Consider the following 16,597-nt stretch of genomic DNA (forward strand, 5'->3'; position numbering starts at 1 on the left):
ATTATGTGCAGAGCTGGAACTGAAGACTGCGACTACGTTTAGTATTTCACGCCGCAGTGGAGATACAAGTACACAGAGAAAAAAGATCGTTTAAGGAGATCCACAATTTTAGAGAGTAACTCAGCCTGGAACTCACTGGAGTTAAAACAACAACGAAAAAAATAATTAATAAAAAAAAATCTGATAGAAAACATTTTAAGGTATTTTATTTTGAAAACCAAGGCTTTGACAATCTAAGGTTAACATTTTGTTATAATTTAAAAAAAACCCTGTATCTTTGGCACCTCAAGTAAGTTTGGAGCAATAGACTAGGATAAGAAGGCGAAGTCCCGTGTTCAATACACACTGCCTTCTATTCACATTTTTGTACAATTTTTTTTTTCATTGTACAATTTTCTTAAATTTTGTAGAATAAAGGGGCACTTCTTTCAATAGATTATGTGCCAAATCAATTATAAATCCTTTTCTTTAAGTCCCCCAATTTTTCTCCCTGTAAGTAGATACAAATGGCTGCCGATGCCTGTGCCCCTGCAACAGCAACAGAGGAGTCGAAAAATATACAAATATGTGTAATCGTCGAACAAGCAAGACACGAGCTGGCGAGCTTCTCCAGTGGCATCCGCAGAAGGAATCGGAATCGGGGATTTCGGAATCGCAGTAGCGTCTGCCTTTGTGTATCTGGGCGCCTGTTCCAATCTGTACATCTTCATTTTTCTATCCAGCATTTGCAGCCCCAAGTGCAGTAAGCGCTTGTTTGTTTGCTTGTTTGTGTGTGCCTCCCGATGCATTTGTCATGCCAATGCCAACGGGCCAACAAGCCAGCCAACGACTTTCTTTATGGCCGCCTGCAGACGATGCAGCCACCGGATAAAAAATAAAAGATACAACTGCTAGTCAGCGGAAAAGCACTTAACCGCTGCTCGTTTCCCAAACAGCTGGTTCGGAAATGTAGTATCTTCTTTAGATGCAAATAAATAGAAACTGCAACGCACATCAAACGCCATAAATCTGGGCTGCATCTTGGCCGAATCTCCGACTAAGAACGCATTATTTTGGCCAAACAACATTTTAAACAGCTGCGAACAAAATGCTCCCAGTAGTTGGCCACAAGCGTTCACAAACAATTAAGTGGAGAACATTTATTTATTTATAGGCAAACCGGTTTGCACAAGCCCCGTCAGTAGGGGCTAGAATAAAAGTGGTAAGCGATGGGGAATGCGCCGTGTAACGAAAACGAAATGAAAAACTCAAAACAAATCGAATGAGGAATTCCACAAGTGAAGTACAGTTCGTCTCGCGGTTGTAAAGGCGCCTAGAAACTGTTGATAGGTTTGCTACTGCATCAGAAATTGACGCTGTGATCTGGAAAGCTATTAAGGCTACAATGTTGGGATTAAGCAGGCAGATTCTAGAGATTCCTACGCAGCGCAGGAAGATAAAAGACTAGATACGACGAGTAGATAAAATGTAAGATATGTTTATTTTGTAGTTGCTTCATCTAGTAACGGGAGGCCTTCTAAATTCAGACCAGTTCGCCGAAGTAGTGCCGGCGTTACCAATGGTAAAGGAAGACCTGGGTCCAGTTTTTGCATCTGCTCCGATGGTTGAGGACCCCTCTTCGGAGTTCCAAGATTCCTCGTCTTCTTGTGGAACCGGCCAATGTTAAGAATCCCCACTGACGGAGTATTCAATCATTGGACAGCCCTTGTCCGGCTTTGCAGAGCCAGTGGAAGACGACCTTTCCCTCTGGAATAGCCATCATCCGCTGGCTTTACGAAGCCGGCAGAGACCATCCCATGACTGATTACACCTTCTGTAGAGATTCGTCCGAATTTCATAATCGCCGGGGTGGTTTATTTTGAAGTTGCTTCATCTAGTAACTGGAGGCTTTCTAATTCCAGACCAGTTCGCCGAAGTAGTGCCTGTTTTTCCAATGGTAAAGGAAGACCTGGGTCCAGTTTTTGCATCTGCTCCGATGGTTGAGGACCCCTCGACTTGCTGGGGAACCGGCCAATCTTAAGAATCCCCACTGACGGAGTATTCAATCATTGGACAGTCCTTGTCCGGCTTTGCAGAGCCAGTGGAAGACGACCTTTCCCTCTGGAATAGCCATCATCCGCTGGCTCTACGAAGCCGGCAGAGACCATCCCATGACTGATTACACCTTCTGTGGGGATTCGTCCGAATTTCATAATCGCCGGGGTGGTTTATTTTGTAGTTGCTTCATCTAGTAACGGGAGGCCTTTTAATTCCAGACCAGATCGCCGAAGTAGTGCCGGTGTTTCCAATGGTAAAGGAAGTCCTGGGTCCAGTTTTTGCATCTGCTCCGATGGTTGAGGACCCCTCGACTTGCTGGGGAACCGGCCAATCTTAAGAATCCCCACTGACGGAGTATTCAATCATTGGACAGTCCTTGTCCGGCTTTGCAGAGCCAGTGGAAGACGACCTTTCCCTCTGGAATAGCCATCATCCGCTGGCTCTACGAAGCCGGCAGAGACCATCCCATGACTGATTACACCTTCTGTGGGGATTCGTCCGAATTTCATAATCGCCGGGGTGGTGTATTTTGTAGTTGCTTCATCTAGTAACGGGAGGCTTTCTAATTCCAGACCAGTTCGCCGAAGTAGTGCCGGTGTTTCCAATGGTAAAGGAAGACCTGGGTCCAGTTTTTGCATCTTCTCCGATGGTTGAGGATCCCTCGGCTTGTTGGGGAACCGGCCAAGCTTAAGAATCCCCGCTGACGGAGTATTCAATCCTTGGACAGTCCTTGTCCGGCTTTGCAGAGCCAGCGGAAGACGACCTTTCCCTCTGGAATAGCCCTCATCCACTGGATCTACGAAGCCGGCAGAGACCATCCCATGATTGATTACACCTTCTGTGGTGATTCGTCCGACTCGCATATTCGCCGGGTTAGTGCCGAAGAACCAACAGTGCCAGGATGTTGTGGTTCCGGCTACAGACTTTGTTCACGCAGTGACAGGGGGCTTCGTCGTCAATGCAGATTGGACGGAATTGCGAATTGAGCCAAAAGGATTCTTGAGAAGATTCTAGGAAGATGGCAGTGGAACTCTACCAGATTGCGAGTAGTGAAACAGGACTTCCGCCGAGCAGCAGAGAGAAGAGTCACCCTTTGGATGGTTGCTGCCCGACTTCGTTGAGCCAGACGGATTCTTGAGAAGAATTCTTCTTCGTCCATAGATTCTTCCGCATTATTTTCTTCGATGAACCGGTGGAAAAGCCTTTACGTCTGAATTGCGAAAAATAGGGTAGTCACCCCATCCGGCAAATGAAAAAAGCACTTTCTGCGTCCATGGAGATTCTTGAGGATTGCGAACAGTGTCCTTCAGACGGCCGAGAGAAGAACGACTCATTAGATGGTGGCTGCCCGAGTTCTTCGTCTATAGATTCTTCCGAATTGCGAACGATGCCTTCGAACAGCAAAGAGTCACTCCTTTGATAGTCCCCGTCCAACTTCGTTGGCGTAAACGGATCTATTAACTAGTAACGCGTCAATTAGAAATTTTGGTACCGAAAATATGTTTAGGTAAAAAGTTAAACAAAAAAAATATATGAAAAAAATTTTCTAGAAAATGTTTTACCTTAAACACAAAAAAAAAAAATAATTGTACTGCGCTGTTCCGAGGCTTGAGTTAGACTGAGCATGAACAGTTCTCGGCATAGGCAAGTAGGAAAACGGTGAAGTCAAAGCCTACTTTCACACAACTTTTTGAAACTATCGACATTTGGAACTAACTAGGGATGGGGCAAACCATTGTTTTTCTTGAATCTAGCACCGATATTTAATTAGAAAATAAATATTTAGAATCAGGAAATTGCGGTTTCGCGGTGGTCTTTCAAATATAAGATAGGGTAAGAACCCAAAAAAACACTATATTTAGTAGTAATTTTTAAACGTTATTTTTTTTTGTAACTTTCAATTTCTATTTTAACTTAAAAAAATATCTTTTTGAAAAAATTTCAACAAATCCATAAATAAATAAATGCCATAAAATCTCCCAAGCTTAATTAACAACCCAAAATTTGGCAAATCAAAGTTTTGGTATCTTTTTTTGTACATTTTTTGGGGGTAACCAGCAGGTGTTGAAGCCAAGTAATGCGGTGGGTAGTGGTAGCATTCACTTAGCCAAACTCACTAAAAGCGGTCGGCCATTTTAGATTCTGGCTGGCTGTTGGCAGTTTTCGTGGCTGTTGTCGAGTTCGCTGTGTCAGGTACGCGCGATTACTACCAAATGATGTCATTGCCGCTTGGCTCAGTGTTTTTTTTCTTTGTGTGTTCAATAGCCATACTGCCGGTTAAGTTTTCACAAGAGCCCCGGTCGCCTGCCCTCCAAAACAAAATACAAAAAACGAAAAGAAAAGGCACCTGCTCCGCTTCAGGTTGCGAAAGCCAGAAAAGCGAACCGGAAGGGGGAGGTGTAGGTGGTCTCCCAAGCAGGTTGAACCCCAGGCCCATTGGGGCAATGCCAGGCGATAAGGTGATTACCCGGTATCTTATCTCCGAGCGTGACTAATTGGCCCAAATGAATGGGGCCAGCAGCAGAGTGGGCTCGGGTGTGGGTTCTCGGCTGGTTAGTATTAGCCTGAAGAAGCCAGTTTCTCGCTCTGAGTTGTGGCCACGGCGCTTCCTTGGGGTAGGTTCTGCCGCACACAGTAACTCAGCGACGAGGGGCCCCAAATCGAGCAGTTGCATCATGCAAATTACCAATTATACGGGGGGGAAAGGCGGCGGAGGGGCAGAAGCCCATTAAATGATTGCGGAAAATGCTAAATTTAAAATAGCATTTTCCCATTCAATTGCCAGCCAACTCCATCTGATGAAAGCCAACGAACGGCCGCAGATTGAGGCAGATTGTCGCCGAGTTAACAACGATTCAATTGAGGAAGACAGTCTTCTAGTGCACTTCAAAAAAGCTTTTAGAAATTAATATAACACCAAAAAAAGTGTCATTAAAAAAACAAAAAATGAATAAATAAAAAAGCATTACCTTTAAATAAATATAAATTCTGTAAAGAACATATATTTATATTTTTTGTACTTATAGTAAAAAATAACTATGGTAAAATAGTCAGAAAATCGGGAAAAGGTTTTTAAATAAAATGTAGGCATTCGTAATATGGTGTTATTTGAGTCTCTAGCCGCCCAGTTTCAATGATTTTTTAGCCATTCAATCCGAATTTGGTACGCCTTTCTTGCGGTGTACCCTCCCCACTCGTCGATGCTATGACAACGCGGAAATTGTGTACCGCTCTCAACAATCCCGTCCACAAAAAGGGTTGAGCCGAGTCGGGCGATTCCATCAGCAGAAGCTAAACTGAAGCAACAATCACATCCGCCGCTGTCATTCGGTTCGCCATTCAAACGAACTCGGCGGCAGAACATCATCATTATATGGGAGACTTGACTAGAGCACTGTAGTGGCTGTAGATGCGATGTTGCCGTTCCTGCCCGGCAGCAACATGTAGTTGCTGCTGCTGCTGCTGCTGCTGCTGCTGCGGTTGCAACATGTGGCTGCCTCGGCGCATGGAGGGTAGAGCGGTCTGGAGCTGAATTTGCATTGGAAGTTCATTAGTGAGTGCGGCTGAGCGGTAAGGAAGCCCGATGAGAACCTGGGGGAAAACTAACTAAGCTGCATAGGAAAACTCCGGCCAAACTCTGGGCAGACTCTCGAGGGCTGACCGCAAATGAATTGCAACCAGAGATGTATCTGCCGCCCTTCCCGCGCCCACAACTTGTTGCTATGTCAACGAGCAATGGCCATAGATACAGATACACTTACAGATACAGCTACAGATACAGCTACAGATATGGTCCTAATGTTTATGTCCGACTGCCTTGTTTACTTGTTTACCCAACAGCTGCAATCGAGGCGGAAGACCGCGGGCGTGGGGGAAGACCAAATAAACAAGCGCGACAGAATTATTCACCGGCCAGCAGAAAGAATTATTTGGCAGTGGGGAACCGAGCCGGGGACCACACCCCGTTTGTGTGGCCATTATCAGGGCACTTGGCCACTAATTAGAATGCCTCTGCCGCGGCGGAGGGCTTTGATCACCGCCATTGCGTAATTGCAGATTCAATTATGCAGCCATTCCCCACTATGACTGCACCGGGCTGTCAAAGAAGAGCCACTCGCCTGGGCACTCCTTGCCCCCCATTTCCCGCATTAATTAAAGACTTCCGCCACCTCGGAAGGGGGGGGCTTCTTCTCTGCGGTAATTGTTGTCTTGGTTAAATGGTAAATGCCGCGATGCTCCAGCAGATAGCTGACCAAGGGAGCTGGTGGAAAGCAGGCGGGGAACGGCCCTGGGCGGGGTCAACGCACCCGGGGATGCAAAAGGCGAACTACGTGCCCAGCCATCAACCCCTTGAGCTTAGGGACGAGCCAGACAAGGCCGTCGTCCAAGTTGTTAAGCAGATAAAAAACAGAGGCTTCCAGCAGATCAAACAATCCCCATCGGAGTGGCCAGCCGTCTATTAAATATTTTTTATAAGTGCAGTATCATCTCTCTTTTCGTATCTATACAGTGATATATAAACATAAATATTTTGCTAAATATTTTATTATTTTCCTCTTTATACTGTTGGAAATTCATTTAGATTCCAGTCAAAGCCACTCACAATCCGGCAAACAAAAGGAGCATAAATATTCTGCTTTTACCTGTGGCTTTCCTGCCAAAGCCCACTCCGCATCTCCATGTTTTAATACAGGCACTGCATCTATTAATATTTAATTTTCATTTACCACCCACTAGTTCATGTGGGTGGCTCTCCCGGAGCCAAACCTGACTCGGCGGAATTTATTCAATATCCCACGCACTTTGAACTATGACATTTGCGGGTTTGCACCACCCAGCGGCCCAAAGTTGAGATTCAGTCGGCCTTCCCTGGCCCGAATTCTCCCGCACTTTGCGTTAAGTAATAAATAATTATAATAAGTGGGAGTTGCTTTTGTACTATGGGAAATGGTAGGAGGAAAGTGAAATTTGAATTTAGGAATAAGCTAAGAATATAGGAAACTAGCACTTGCCGAAGAAGCATGAATGTTACTATTATTAAAGTAACTTTATATATATAATATATCAGGTTCGAAGTATTTTAATTTATAAAATTTTAGAAATATTACTATCATTACTATAGGTAACTATATATATAAGAGGTTCCCAGTATTTAACTTTATACATTTTTTTAATCAGCTTTTAACATTCTTACTGCTTTGGGTGATATTCTTACTCCTATTATAATAGTAACTCCATATAGAGAATATAAAACATTAAAGGAAGGGTATTTTCTTTCGGAGCGACTAAAACAGGGAGAATACTTTATGATATAAATGTAAAATTGAAAACCGAAATTCTGAAACTAACTCTTAGGTGAGTACCACTCAAGGATTTCCCCGTGTTCCTTAAAACACGCTGAATACTATATGATATAAAGGTAAAATGATATAAATGAAGTTCTGTAACTAACTCTTAGGTGAGTACCACTCAAGTATTCTCGCATATTCCTTAAAACACGGTGAATACTATATGATATAAATCTAAAATCGAAAACCTTAATTTGGAACCAACTCATAGGTGAGTACCACTCAAGGATTTCCCCGTGTTCCTTAAAACACGCTGAATACTATATGATATAAATGTAAAATCGAAAACCTTAATTTGAAACCAACTCATAGGTGAGTACCACTCAAGAATTCCCGAATATTCTTTAAAACACGCTGAATACTATATGATATAAAGGTAAAATGATATAAAAGAAATTCTGTAACTAACTCTTAGGTGAGTACCACTCAAGGATTTCCGCATTTTCCTCCCGAAAGTCACCCAAAATACTCCTGAGATACTTTTTCCAGGTCCGCGTATTCCTTAAAACACGGTGAATACTATATGATATAAATCTAAAATTAAAAACCGATATACTGGACCCAACTCATAGGTGAGTACCACTCAATACTATATGATATACTATACTATATGATATAAATCTAAAATTGAAAACCGAAATACTGGAACCAACTCATAGGTGAGTACCACTCAAGGATTTCCCCATTCTCCTCCCGAAAGTCCCCCAAAATACCCCTGAGACACTTTTCCCCGGTCTTTCGCCCTGCTCCTCACTCACCTTGGGCAGGTCCCGGATGTGGTTGGCGTCCAGGAAGAGCTCCTCGAGCGTCCGGGAGTAGCGCAGGATCTCCTCGGGCACCTGCGGCAGCGAGCAGTGGCGCTTGTCCACGAACTCCACCTGCCGGTTGCAGCCCTTGAAGATGGGAATGCACTTGAACATGCTGCTCGTCTTCGGCCGCGTCGGCTGCGTCTGCTTCTTCTTGGACGTCGTCTTGCCGGTTTTTTGTCTGATGGGGTGGGGAAAATAGGGGGTGGTCTGTGCTATATCTTCGCGATATATGTGGCTTAGCGCTCGCTTTGATCGTCGGTTGTCTCTCAACCTGGCTAGTTACACTTTTTTTCTCTCCGCCGGGCCTTGATTTATCGCACACGTTTCGCCCACATTTTGCACTGCAATTAAACTAAACAATTTATTTGTGTTTATTTGGCCCGCTACGTCGGGCATTGCGTTGCGTTACGGAAAACGTAAGGATGGGAGCTACTTTTTGTTGCCTGGCCTTGCCACTTTGTTGTTGCTGGAGTTTGTTTGGGAGAGAGGGAGAGGGAGTGGGAGCGGGAGCGAGAGAGAGCCGCTTGCACACACACGCAGGCGGGCGGCTGTGTGCGTAATAAGCGAGGTAATGAATAATAATCAATTCTAATTGGCACTTGGTTGGAATGCCATAAAACGCATTGCATCACGTAGTTTGGTCAACAAAGAAGCGCAGCGCATTTGTTGCTTCCCCTGGAACTGGGGGAAAACTCGAGCGGAAAATTGACATTAGGGCGACACACCCAAACAGAGGAGGAAAGCCCGAAAGCCGGCCCTCGAAGTGGGAACTCGAGTTGGCATTACTTTACGTCGTTCCTTGGGCCCACTGTGCAGCGGCGTATGTTTTGGAATTCACACAAACGCGCACACACACACACGCGGGCGTACGCAGGACATACACACACACACACACGCAGGCTGCGCAACAACAAAATGCTAGTCTGAGGCGGCGAAAAATCAGCAAAGAGGAAGGAGATAGAGAGAGAGAGAGAGAGGGCGATTTCCCTGCGTTTTTCGCACGCTTTAGCGCGTTGTCCGCGCGAGTATTTACTGTAGTTACAGGGGCCACTCGGCAGCACAGAAATCGCGGGGCGCGTCTGGAAAACGAACACGTACACGCGCGCGCACACACACACACTCGCACGCACTGAAACAGGCGGGTTTTTCTCTTCACTCAAAAGCGGTCGAAAATCACGAGCATCGGGCGAAAACCACCGTTGCTTTCATCCGCGTTTCCAATTTTTCCGTTTTTCCTCGGCCGCGCAACAACAACAACTTGGACGGTGTGGCCGCGGCGTCGTGGATCCAACATACCTCGGCGCCAGACGCCATTTCTAGATTTTTTTTGGATACACAAACGGTCACTCCGATAGCAAATGTTAGCTAACATTCCTCTGTTGTCTGAAACCTATCGATATTTGAACTGAAGCTATTCCTATTTTTTCTTTATGAGATAAGTAACTTTAAATCTTAAGACGTATCTCTTTCTTTATTAGTAGAATTAAGAATCCTAACAATATTCGCTATGAAAGCGGCAGTGTGGCCCAATTCTAAAGGTTTTGTGTAGTTGGCGCCTTTATTCAGATGTAAAAAAAGTAATAAAAATATTAAAAACCAAAATATATGGTTATTTATTCAGTTTTAAACTACATATTATACAGGGGGAAGTAGCTAAATTGGAAATACCGCGTAGGTGTTGGTCGAGCGATGGGCAGTATTTTACGCTCATTTTTGCGTTTAGTGGTATTTTCCATGCGCATGCGCAGCCTTCCCTTGGGGTATATTTCTCCGCAGGGGTACGGTCACACCCGAATTTCAAACATCTTTCAGCTTACTTAAATACTTAAATAAATACTTTGTGCTTACTTTTAGGACTAAAATATTCCATCGTTCCATTTTTCTTTAAAAAGCGCGCTCAAGTCAATTCTGGAGATGAGGAGGTTAGGACGGTGTTATCGATAAGGTAAATACTATCGTAATGGATGTTGTTTCAGTCCGTTCCGTTCCACAAGTGAAGCCAAAGCTGCTTTCGAGTCTCTCGCCCTCTCTCAAAGCCGTTAGTACGGAGAGCTTTTGGGTGGACCAAAAATTGAATTTACTCCACTTCTGAATAGTTAGAATAGAATAATAAAAATACAAAGTAATTAAAGGAGATAAACGCTTTCTAAAACTTTGAATTCTTGTGAAAAAATTAAGTGCTATAATTGCAAGAAAAAAGCAAAGCGATTGCTTTCAGAACATACGAACTCTGCCAGAAAATCTCTATAATACTAGGGACTCTAAGTTCCAATAACATACTATTTTTATATATTTACTTATGATACTACACACAGGGTTCCTTCGAAGGGAGCGCCCAAGTAATTGCGTCGATCTGGCAGCTGGCGGCGTGCCCCTGGGGATGGGGAACTTTCGGGCTCGGCGCGCCGTGAGTGGCAGCGATGTGTCGAACCGGCAGCCGCTGCTCCATTCATAAGTGCGGCGGCAAAGCTCGGCGCTCGCAGTTCCCCGATGGCGGATACATTGTTTGGACGTGTTTGCTGCGTCGCTCGTGCAATTGCGGCCGCATTTCTCGAGTAATTTTCGCCGGCGCTTGTGGATTCGCGACTTCTGCGCGCCGCTGTGTGTGTGCTGTGTGCGGCAAGCAAACGTTAAACAAGCTGGAACAACAACAACCGCGTGTGTGTTTGCGGGTGTTTGGGTGCGTGAGTGCGAGCGAAGCAGCAGCCCAAAGCGGAAATGCAAAGAAGACAACAAAGGTAGCGGCAGAAGAAGCAGGAATCATAATAAAAGAGGGAGGAGGCAACAGGAGCCGGTGCGGCCGGCCAGAGCGAGAAGGCGCGAGCGGGGGGCTAATGAAAGCGAAAATGTGTGATTCACTGGCTGTATCAATGCACAAGACTTCGCTGGTGCCTGGTCCTGGCTGACGAACGAATTGTGACATAATAAAAGCAAACTGCCGAAAAAGCAGAAAGTGGCTGGCGCAGTTGAAAGTTGCGAAGTTGCAAGCAAACAAAGCGGCTCGAAAAGGATGTGCGTAGTGGCGAAGAGCCGAAGGTACAGGTAGCGTGCTAGCAGGGCCGTTCCAAACAAAAGCTGTGCTGTGCCCGCAGAAAGCAAAATCAGCCAAAAAGCAAAAGCAGACAAAAGCAAAATCAGCCAAAAGCAAAATCAGCCAGAAGCAAAATCAGCCAGAAGCAAAATCAGCCAGAAGCAAAATCAGCAAAGAGCAAACTCCGCCAAAAGCAGAATCAGACAAAAGCAAAACCCGAAAAAGCAAAAGCAGGCGGAGGAGCAAAAGCAAGGAGCAAAGCGGCGGCGGAGAAAAAGCTTAGCAGAAAACAACAAAAAAGCTGCTGTTGCTTCTTCTTGCCGCTGTGTGTTTTTTGCCCTGCCTTTTATTTTTCCCTTTTTGCAAACAAAATGTATATGATGCCCCAGCAAGAAGCAGCAGCCGGCAGCGGAGCGAGCATAATAGAAGGTAGAAATTTCGAGGAAATCGAAATTTGCGTCGTTGCTGAAATTCGTTTGTTCACCCCCCCCCCCCCCACTCGTCCTTCCTTCGCTCTCTGCTTTCCTGAGCGCCTGCTTCTGGGCCTGTGTGCGTGCCCGCGTATCTGTGTGCGGGCTCGAGTATCTGTGTGTGCGTCGCTGTGCAAAAATTCGCATACAGTTGGTTTTATATAACAACAACTACCCCAATGTGATTTCCCTGGCTCAGCCGGCTTTTTGCCTATCTCCCAGTTTTCGGTTTTATCTTACCAAAATTGAAATTATATAGGGATGTTCCAAAGAGTTGTAAACAAAGCAGCAGTTTATGTCGCTATTGTAAGCAAATGAACAGAGAAAAACTATAATACAGTGTGATTTCCTGTCAACAAATACATTTTAGTACCAAAATATACTCACAAATACTATTGATTATAAAAAAATGACAAAATAAACTTATTATAATACCATATCCGTAGAATTCCTACACACAAATATACATTTTTCATCTTTGCGTGTGCTCAAAACAAAAAGCCAAGCTCAAATTCGCACAAGCACTTTTTGCATTTTTCCTCTGATTTATTGGGTTTTTTTTCAATTGTCATACGTACAAAAGTTTGTCTGCGATTTGCTTTGCTTTTTGCAAAACCTTTGGCAGTTGAAATAGCAAAGGCAGCAACAAAAACAATACAATAGTAATGCCAGCGACGCCGGAATATATTTTAGCATTCATTTATGCGACTTTTTCGGCGAGCTTCGGCTTGCCGCGCGATTTTTGCGCACTCGAGATAGAAATGTATCTTGGAGATACGCGCGCCTTTTGCGGAATTGAAATTGAAATGGGCCCCGCCGCCTTTTATGTGGCATCATCACCGGCCTCATCGTCATTATTATGACTATTACCACTACCATTATTATGGTGATGCGTGCGTAATGGCAGCTGAAGAATCTGAGCCGAAGAATCTGCGAATTTATCGAGGCTTAAACCCAAGCACACACAAAAAGCCGGTACAAATTTAAGGCCGATAAAAGGATGATGATGGAGGAAGTGAAATAAAGGGAGAAAAAAAGGCTGAGGCTTTAGGATAAAGGGCTGCTTTCTTTCCTTCGATTTTTTTAAAGGTTTCTTTTAAAGAAAATGTGCTTGTTAGGGCAATGGCATATCTAAAAAAACATTAGATCATTTCTTTATAAAAAGATTTTAAATATATCCTCCTATTTCTATATAGTGAGATAGGGAAAACCATAAACTTGACTGATATGACTGACTTTTCATTGCCTTTCGGAATAGAAAAGGTTTCATAATATTGTTATTTCTAAGAGTCTAAAAGTCTCCTAAAAACTCAGTTCAACCTAGGTTGGCCCATAAAATGAGGCTTAGAGAAATCATGAACGCAAATGATTGAAGTTTGCAAAACAACAGGAACTTCGGTTGGCTTTCGAAAAGAGTTCCCCAAAACTTTATGGCTTCAAAAGTGTAGTAAAGCAAATCAGGGAATATTAAAAACAACTTCAATCTTGAACTTCTCCCTGCGCAGTTAGATCTAATTTGATGGGAAAATTGCACGAGAAAAGGGCAGCTAAAATATGATTCTCTTTCGCATTTTTTAACATCCCTGGGGCACTGATCGACCCAGAACCAGGCCCTGCTGCTCCTGCCACCTCATCAATTTCCCGATTTGGGCGCTGACAAACAAATGACATTGGCGGCCCGTTTGTGCGGACTATTAAACAAATTGAGTATACGCACTGTTGCTCGCGTAAAATATTTATGCGTGTGCCCGAAATATATTAGCATACTTTTGCGTACACACACGACTGTTTGCGGGGGTGTGTGCATTAGATTAGTGAATAAAACTCGGTGATTTGATTTCTCCCCCGATTTCCGTCCATTTCCGAAGCCGAACATCGCAGTGAGAGGAGCAATGGAGGGAAAATGCTCTTGCTAATCGAATTGACTGGCAGCGTGAAGAGTTCGTTAACGTTCCGATAATCGCGTCGCACAGAAAGATATAATACAATAATTACAATCGCGGTTGGGCCCAACGAGCAAGGGGAGCCCCAGCCGGAAAGAGCGGTGACAACAGACGTGGGATTGCAATGTGTTTGTTTTACAATCGACGCCTCTTCGTGATTCGACTGATTGAGATCCTGCTCCTGCTGCTGCTAACCGACCACAATGGACGACTGACACTAACCAAGGAGTCGACAACAGGTGAGTTGTGTAGCCGCCTTCCACACTTCCCATAGTGCTGCCAATTTGGCTGTTGTTCTGGCCTAAACGGAGTACTTTTAGGCCTCAGGGTTGTTAGCTATTCAGGGGATTCCTTGCGTTTTAGGTACAATGTAATGGGAATACTATTAGTTTTGCTACTGAGGGCATTAAGGAGGATTTGGAGGATAAAATTACAAATGTTTTAATATTATTCTAAATCAATTTCTTGCCATTTAAAGTATTTAAACAATATTTCCAACCCTCGGAACATGCCCAATAATCCTTTTTCAATAGCGCTGAATTTTGTGAATAGCTAATCTCAATTACCTGACAGAAAGCATATCTCAAGCCGAATTTAGAATGGTTTTGCTACATACCCTAAGTGCAATTTGCCTTGCCTAAACTTGGTTCCAAATAGCTGACAACACTGATCCAAAGTGCCAGTCGCAACTCCGCTGGGGACCCACAAAACTTCGGGCAATAATCATAAACTAATGGCGTAACATGGCAGGCGTGTCCGCATTCCACTCGAAGGGTCTTTTCAAGAGTCTCAGCGGAGCGCATGCAGAGGAAAAAAAACTTGTTGAGTTTCAAGGGGTTGAGACTGGTCGGGGCGGAGGTGTGTGGGTGCCCTGGGTGTTCGGGTTCCCGGGTGTTTGTCCCCGGGATTTCCACGGCCAAATCCCATAAAGAAAATCAGCAACATGAAATATTAAAGTTGGTAAAACACGCGAGAAAAGTTTTTCGCTCTTCCGCGGCACGATTCCGCTGAGGATTGTGGCGTCAGGCCGGGATAACCACCCCTTGCCGCCGCCCTGGTGAATGTTTTATTTCGGGGGTTGCTTTTCGGGGGGGCCTCTGCACCCCAAGGATTCCCGGATAGTCCCCTTGCATGTACTCCGGCCATTGCGAGGCTATTGCGTCGTTGATTCGGCTAAGAGGGGCTCTAATTCTAATTTATTGTAAGTGAACAAGTCGAAGGCCTGACGTTGACGGCTTGTCTGTCTTATGCTAGGGATCTCTTCTGTTCTAGCCGGCCAATTAGCTGACAATTCCGACCTCACCTGTGGGTTCTCTGGGCCCATTTGGTGCCACCCCCACTCGCCAGTCATCTGCAGCGTTCCCACGTTCTTGATGTAACCATTTCACAGAGCCGCAAATTCAAATAAAAACTTTCAAGTTTTCCTTTTGATGTTGGCCAAGTCATGTGTGCTGGTCACAACATAGGCTGTTTTCTTTACAGGGAACTTTCATTTATGTAAAGTGGTGTTTGATTTATTTTGCAATACCAAAATTTGTCAATGCTCTTAGCGATACATGTATATTTTAGGCTTCGATTCCCTCGCTGGAAATTTATGTTAACATAAGAGATTATTTATTTCAAAGCCATAATATAGCTTTAATCATTTAAGTGCACCGCTGTTACACAGAAATGTCCTTCAAAAAATGAATAACTTTTCAATTTTAAAGGAAACTGAGTGCATAAAAATGATCCTTGATTGCAAATGAGTTCTAAAATCAATTTATAACTTTTAGAACATATATTTAATGCAAAAAAAGATATAAATTAAATGCGCATTGACTAATCATTGTGAGATAGAACAAAGGACATCCCTTAGCGAGTTAATATTGAGGAAAATTGTCAAGTGGTTTCGAGGAAACGCCTCAGGCCCGGCCATATCCTTGCAAATGGCGAGCTATTACTGTAATTCCCGAGCCACCCGCATGAATCGATTCAAATGCCGTCCTGCAACATATTGGATTGCAGGGGGCAATCAATCAATCCGAGACACATCAAGCGGTCATCCCTCATTCATCAGTACCGCCTGATTTTTCCGAAGCTTCCCCCGCCTCCTGGCCAGCCTCCCAGGAACGCCCAGCCCCCGACCACACACAATCATCAACTATTTATCCCCAATTGCTCGGAAGAATCAGTCGGAGAGCAGGGCATGGGCAAGTTCATGAAACCCGGCCCAAGCAAACCGAATGCGAAAACTTTGCACACATGACGGAGCAGCTGGGATGGGGGCCAGGAAATGGCGAAATTCTGGGTGGGAGGCTCTGCCTCGCAGGCAAAGGCAAAAGTCCAAGTCAAACGACTAAGCGGCATGTCGTCAATAAATTTTCCATTAAATTCAAAGTAACCCAAAACAAGCAAAAACGGGGGAAAATACAAAAAAAAGAAAAAGAGGAAAGGAAAAGCAGCGGAGGAAGGTATCCGAAGGAACATGGCGCAGAACACTACATAACTTTTCCTTGTTACGTGTCGGGTGTGGGTGTGTGGGTGGGTGTTACCCCGTTTATGCAGGACGATTCCATAAAGTTTTCCATTTGCACAGCAGCAGGGGACAACTAGAGCAGGCATGTGCTATAAGAAGGGTTTCTTGATCATCTTATAATGTATTTAATCCTAAAGGAAGACCTGCAAACTGTAGTATTTTAAGGATCATATGTGGTTCTCCAAAAAATAATAAACAATTAATAGTAACAGGGGTTTATCAAATGATATGGGGCATTATTATTAGGAGCCAAAAAATTGTTTTTTTTTTTAATATTTTTTGTATTATTTTTAGGATAGTTATAGGTGCCTATAGCTAGTTTCGGGTTATAAGTGGACTCTTAACCTATTTTCCTGAAATAACTCGAAAGAGGGCTCCGTGTAAACCCGGAATGTGTGTGGGAGTCTCTTCCTTTAGTTTCCAGTGTGTGTGCTTGCTATT

At 44.2% G+C, this 16,597-nt stretch overlaps 2 protein-coding genes and 1 long non-coding RNA gene across 24 annotated transcripts in view; 1 reads left to right on the top strand and 2 right to left on the bottom strand.

Annotated features, from left to right (window-relative positions):
• LOC108025175 (protein lap4) overlaps positions 1-9,459 on the bottom strand; it is a 64,969-nt gene extending 55,510 nt beyond the window's left edge. For 11 of the 18 annotated variants that reach the window (XM_050889039.1, XM_050889036.1, XM_050889038.1 and 8 more), the window contains exons 1-2: positions 9,228-9,458; positions 8,144-8,546 (exon numbers count right to left, since the gene is read on the bottom strand). In XM_050889039.1, coding sequence (XP_050744996.1) covers positions 8,144-8,305 — 162 coding nt within the window. In that variant the 5' untranslated portion in view covers positions 8,306-8,546; positions 9,228-9,458. Of the gene's footprint in view, positions 1-8,143; positions 8,547-9,227 lie in introns of all 18 variants that reach the window. The other 7 variants (XR_007764661.1, XR_007764662.1, XM_050889032.1 and 4 more) reach the window with 4 other exon arrangements.
• LOC127011578 (uncharacterized) lies at positions 1,462-3,775 on the bottom strand. The gene is made up of 2 exons (XR_007764663.1): positions 3,600-3,775; positions 1,462-3,498 (listed from the first exon to the last, which is right to left on the bottom strand). It is a non-coding gene; the product is annotated as an uncharacterized LOC127011578 (long non-coding RNA).
• A 1,183-nt stretch (positions 9,460-10,642) lies between the features above and the next one.
• Positions 10,643-16,597, top strand: part of LOC108025263 (uncharacterized) — a 67,449-nt gene continuing 61,494 nt past the window's right edge. For 2 of the 5 annotated variants that reach the window (XR_007764512.1, XM_017095623.3), the window contains exon 1: positions 10,643-13,877. Coding sequence is in view for 4 of the 5 variants with exons in the window: in XM_017095623.3 (XP_016951112.1) it covers positions 13,763-13,877 (115 nt within the window). In the remaining variant the exon portion in view is untranslated. The remainder of the gene's footprint in view (positions 13,878-16,597) is intronic. The other 3 variants (XM_044091087.2, XM_044091089.2, XM_050888498.1) reach the window with 3 other exon arrangements.

The sequence above is a fragment of the Drosophila biarmipes genome, chromosome 3R (genome assembly GCF_025231255.1).
Source record: "Drosophila biarmipes strain raj3 chromosome 3R, RU_DBia_V1.1, whole genome shotgun sequence".
Taxonomy (NCBI): domain Eukaryota; kingdom Metazoa; phylum Arthropoda; class Insecta; order Diptera; family Drosophilidae; genus Drosophila; species Drosophila biarmipes.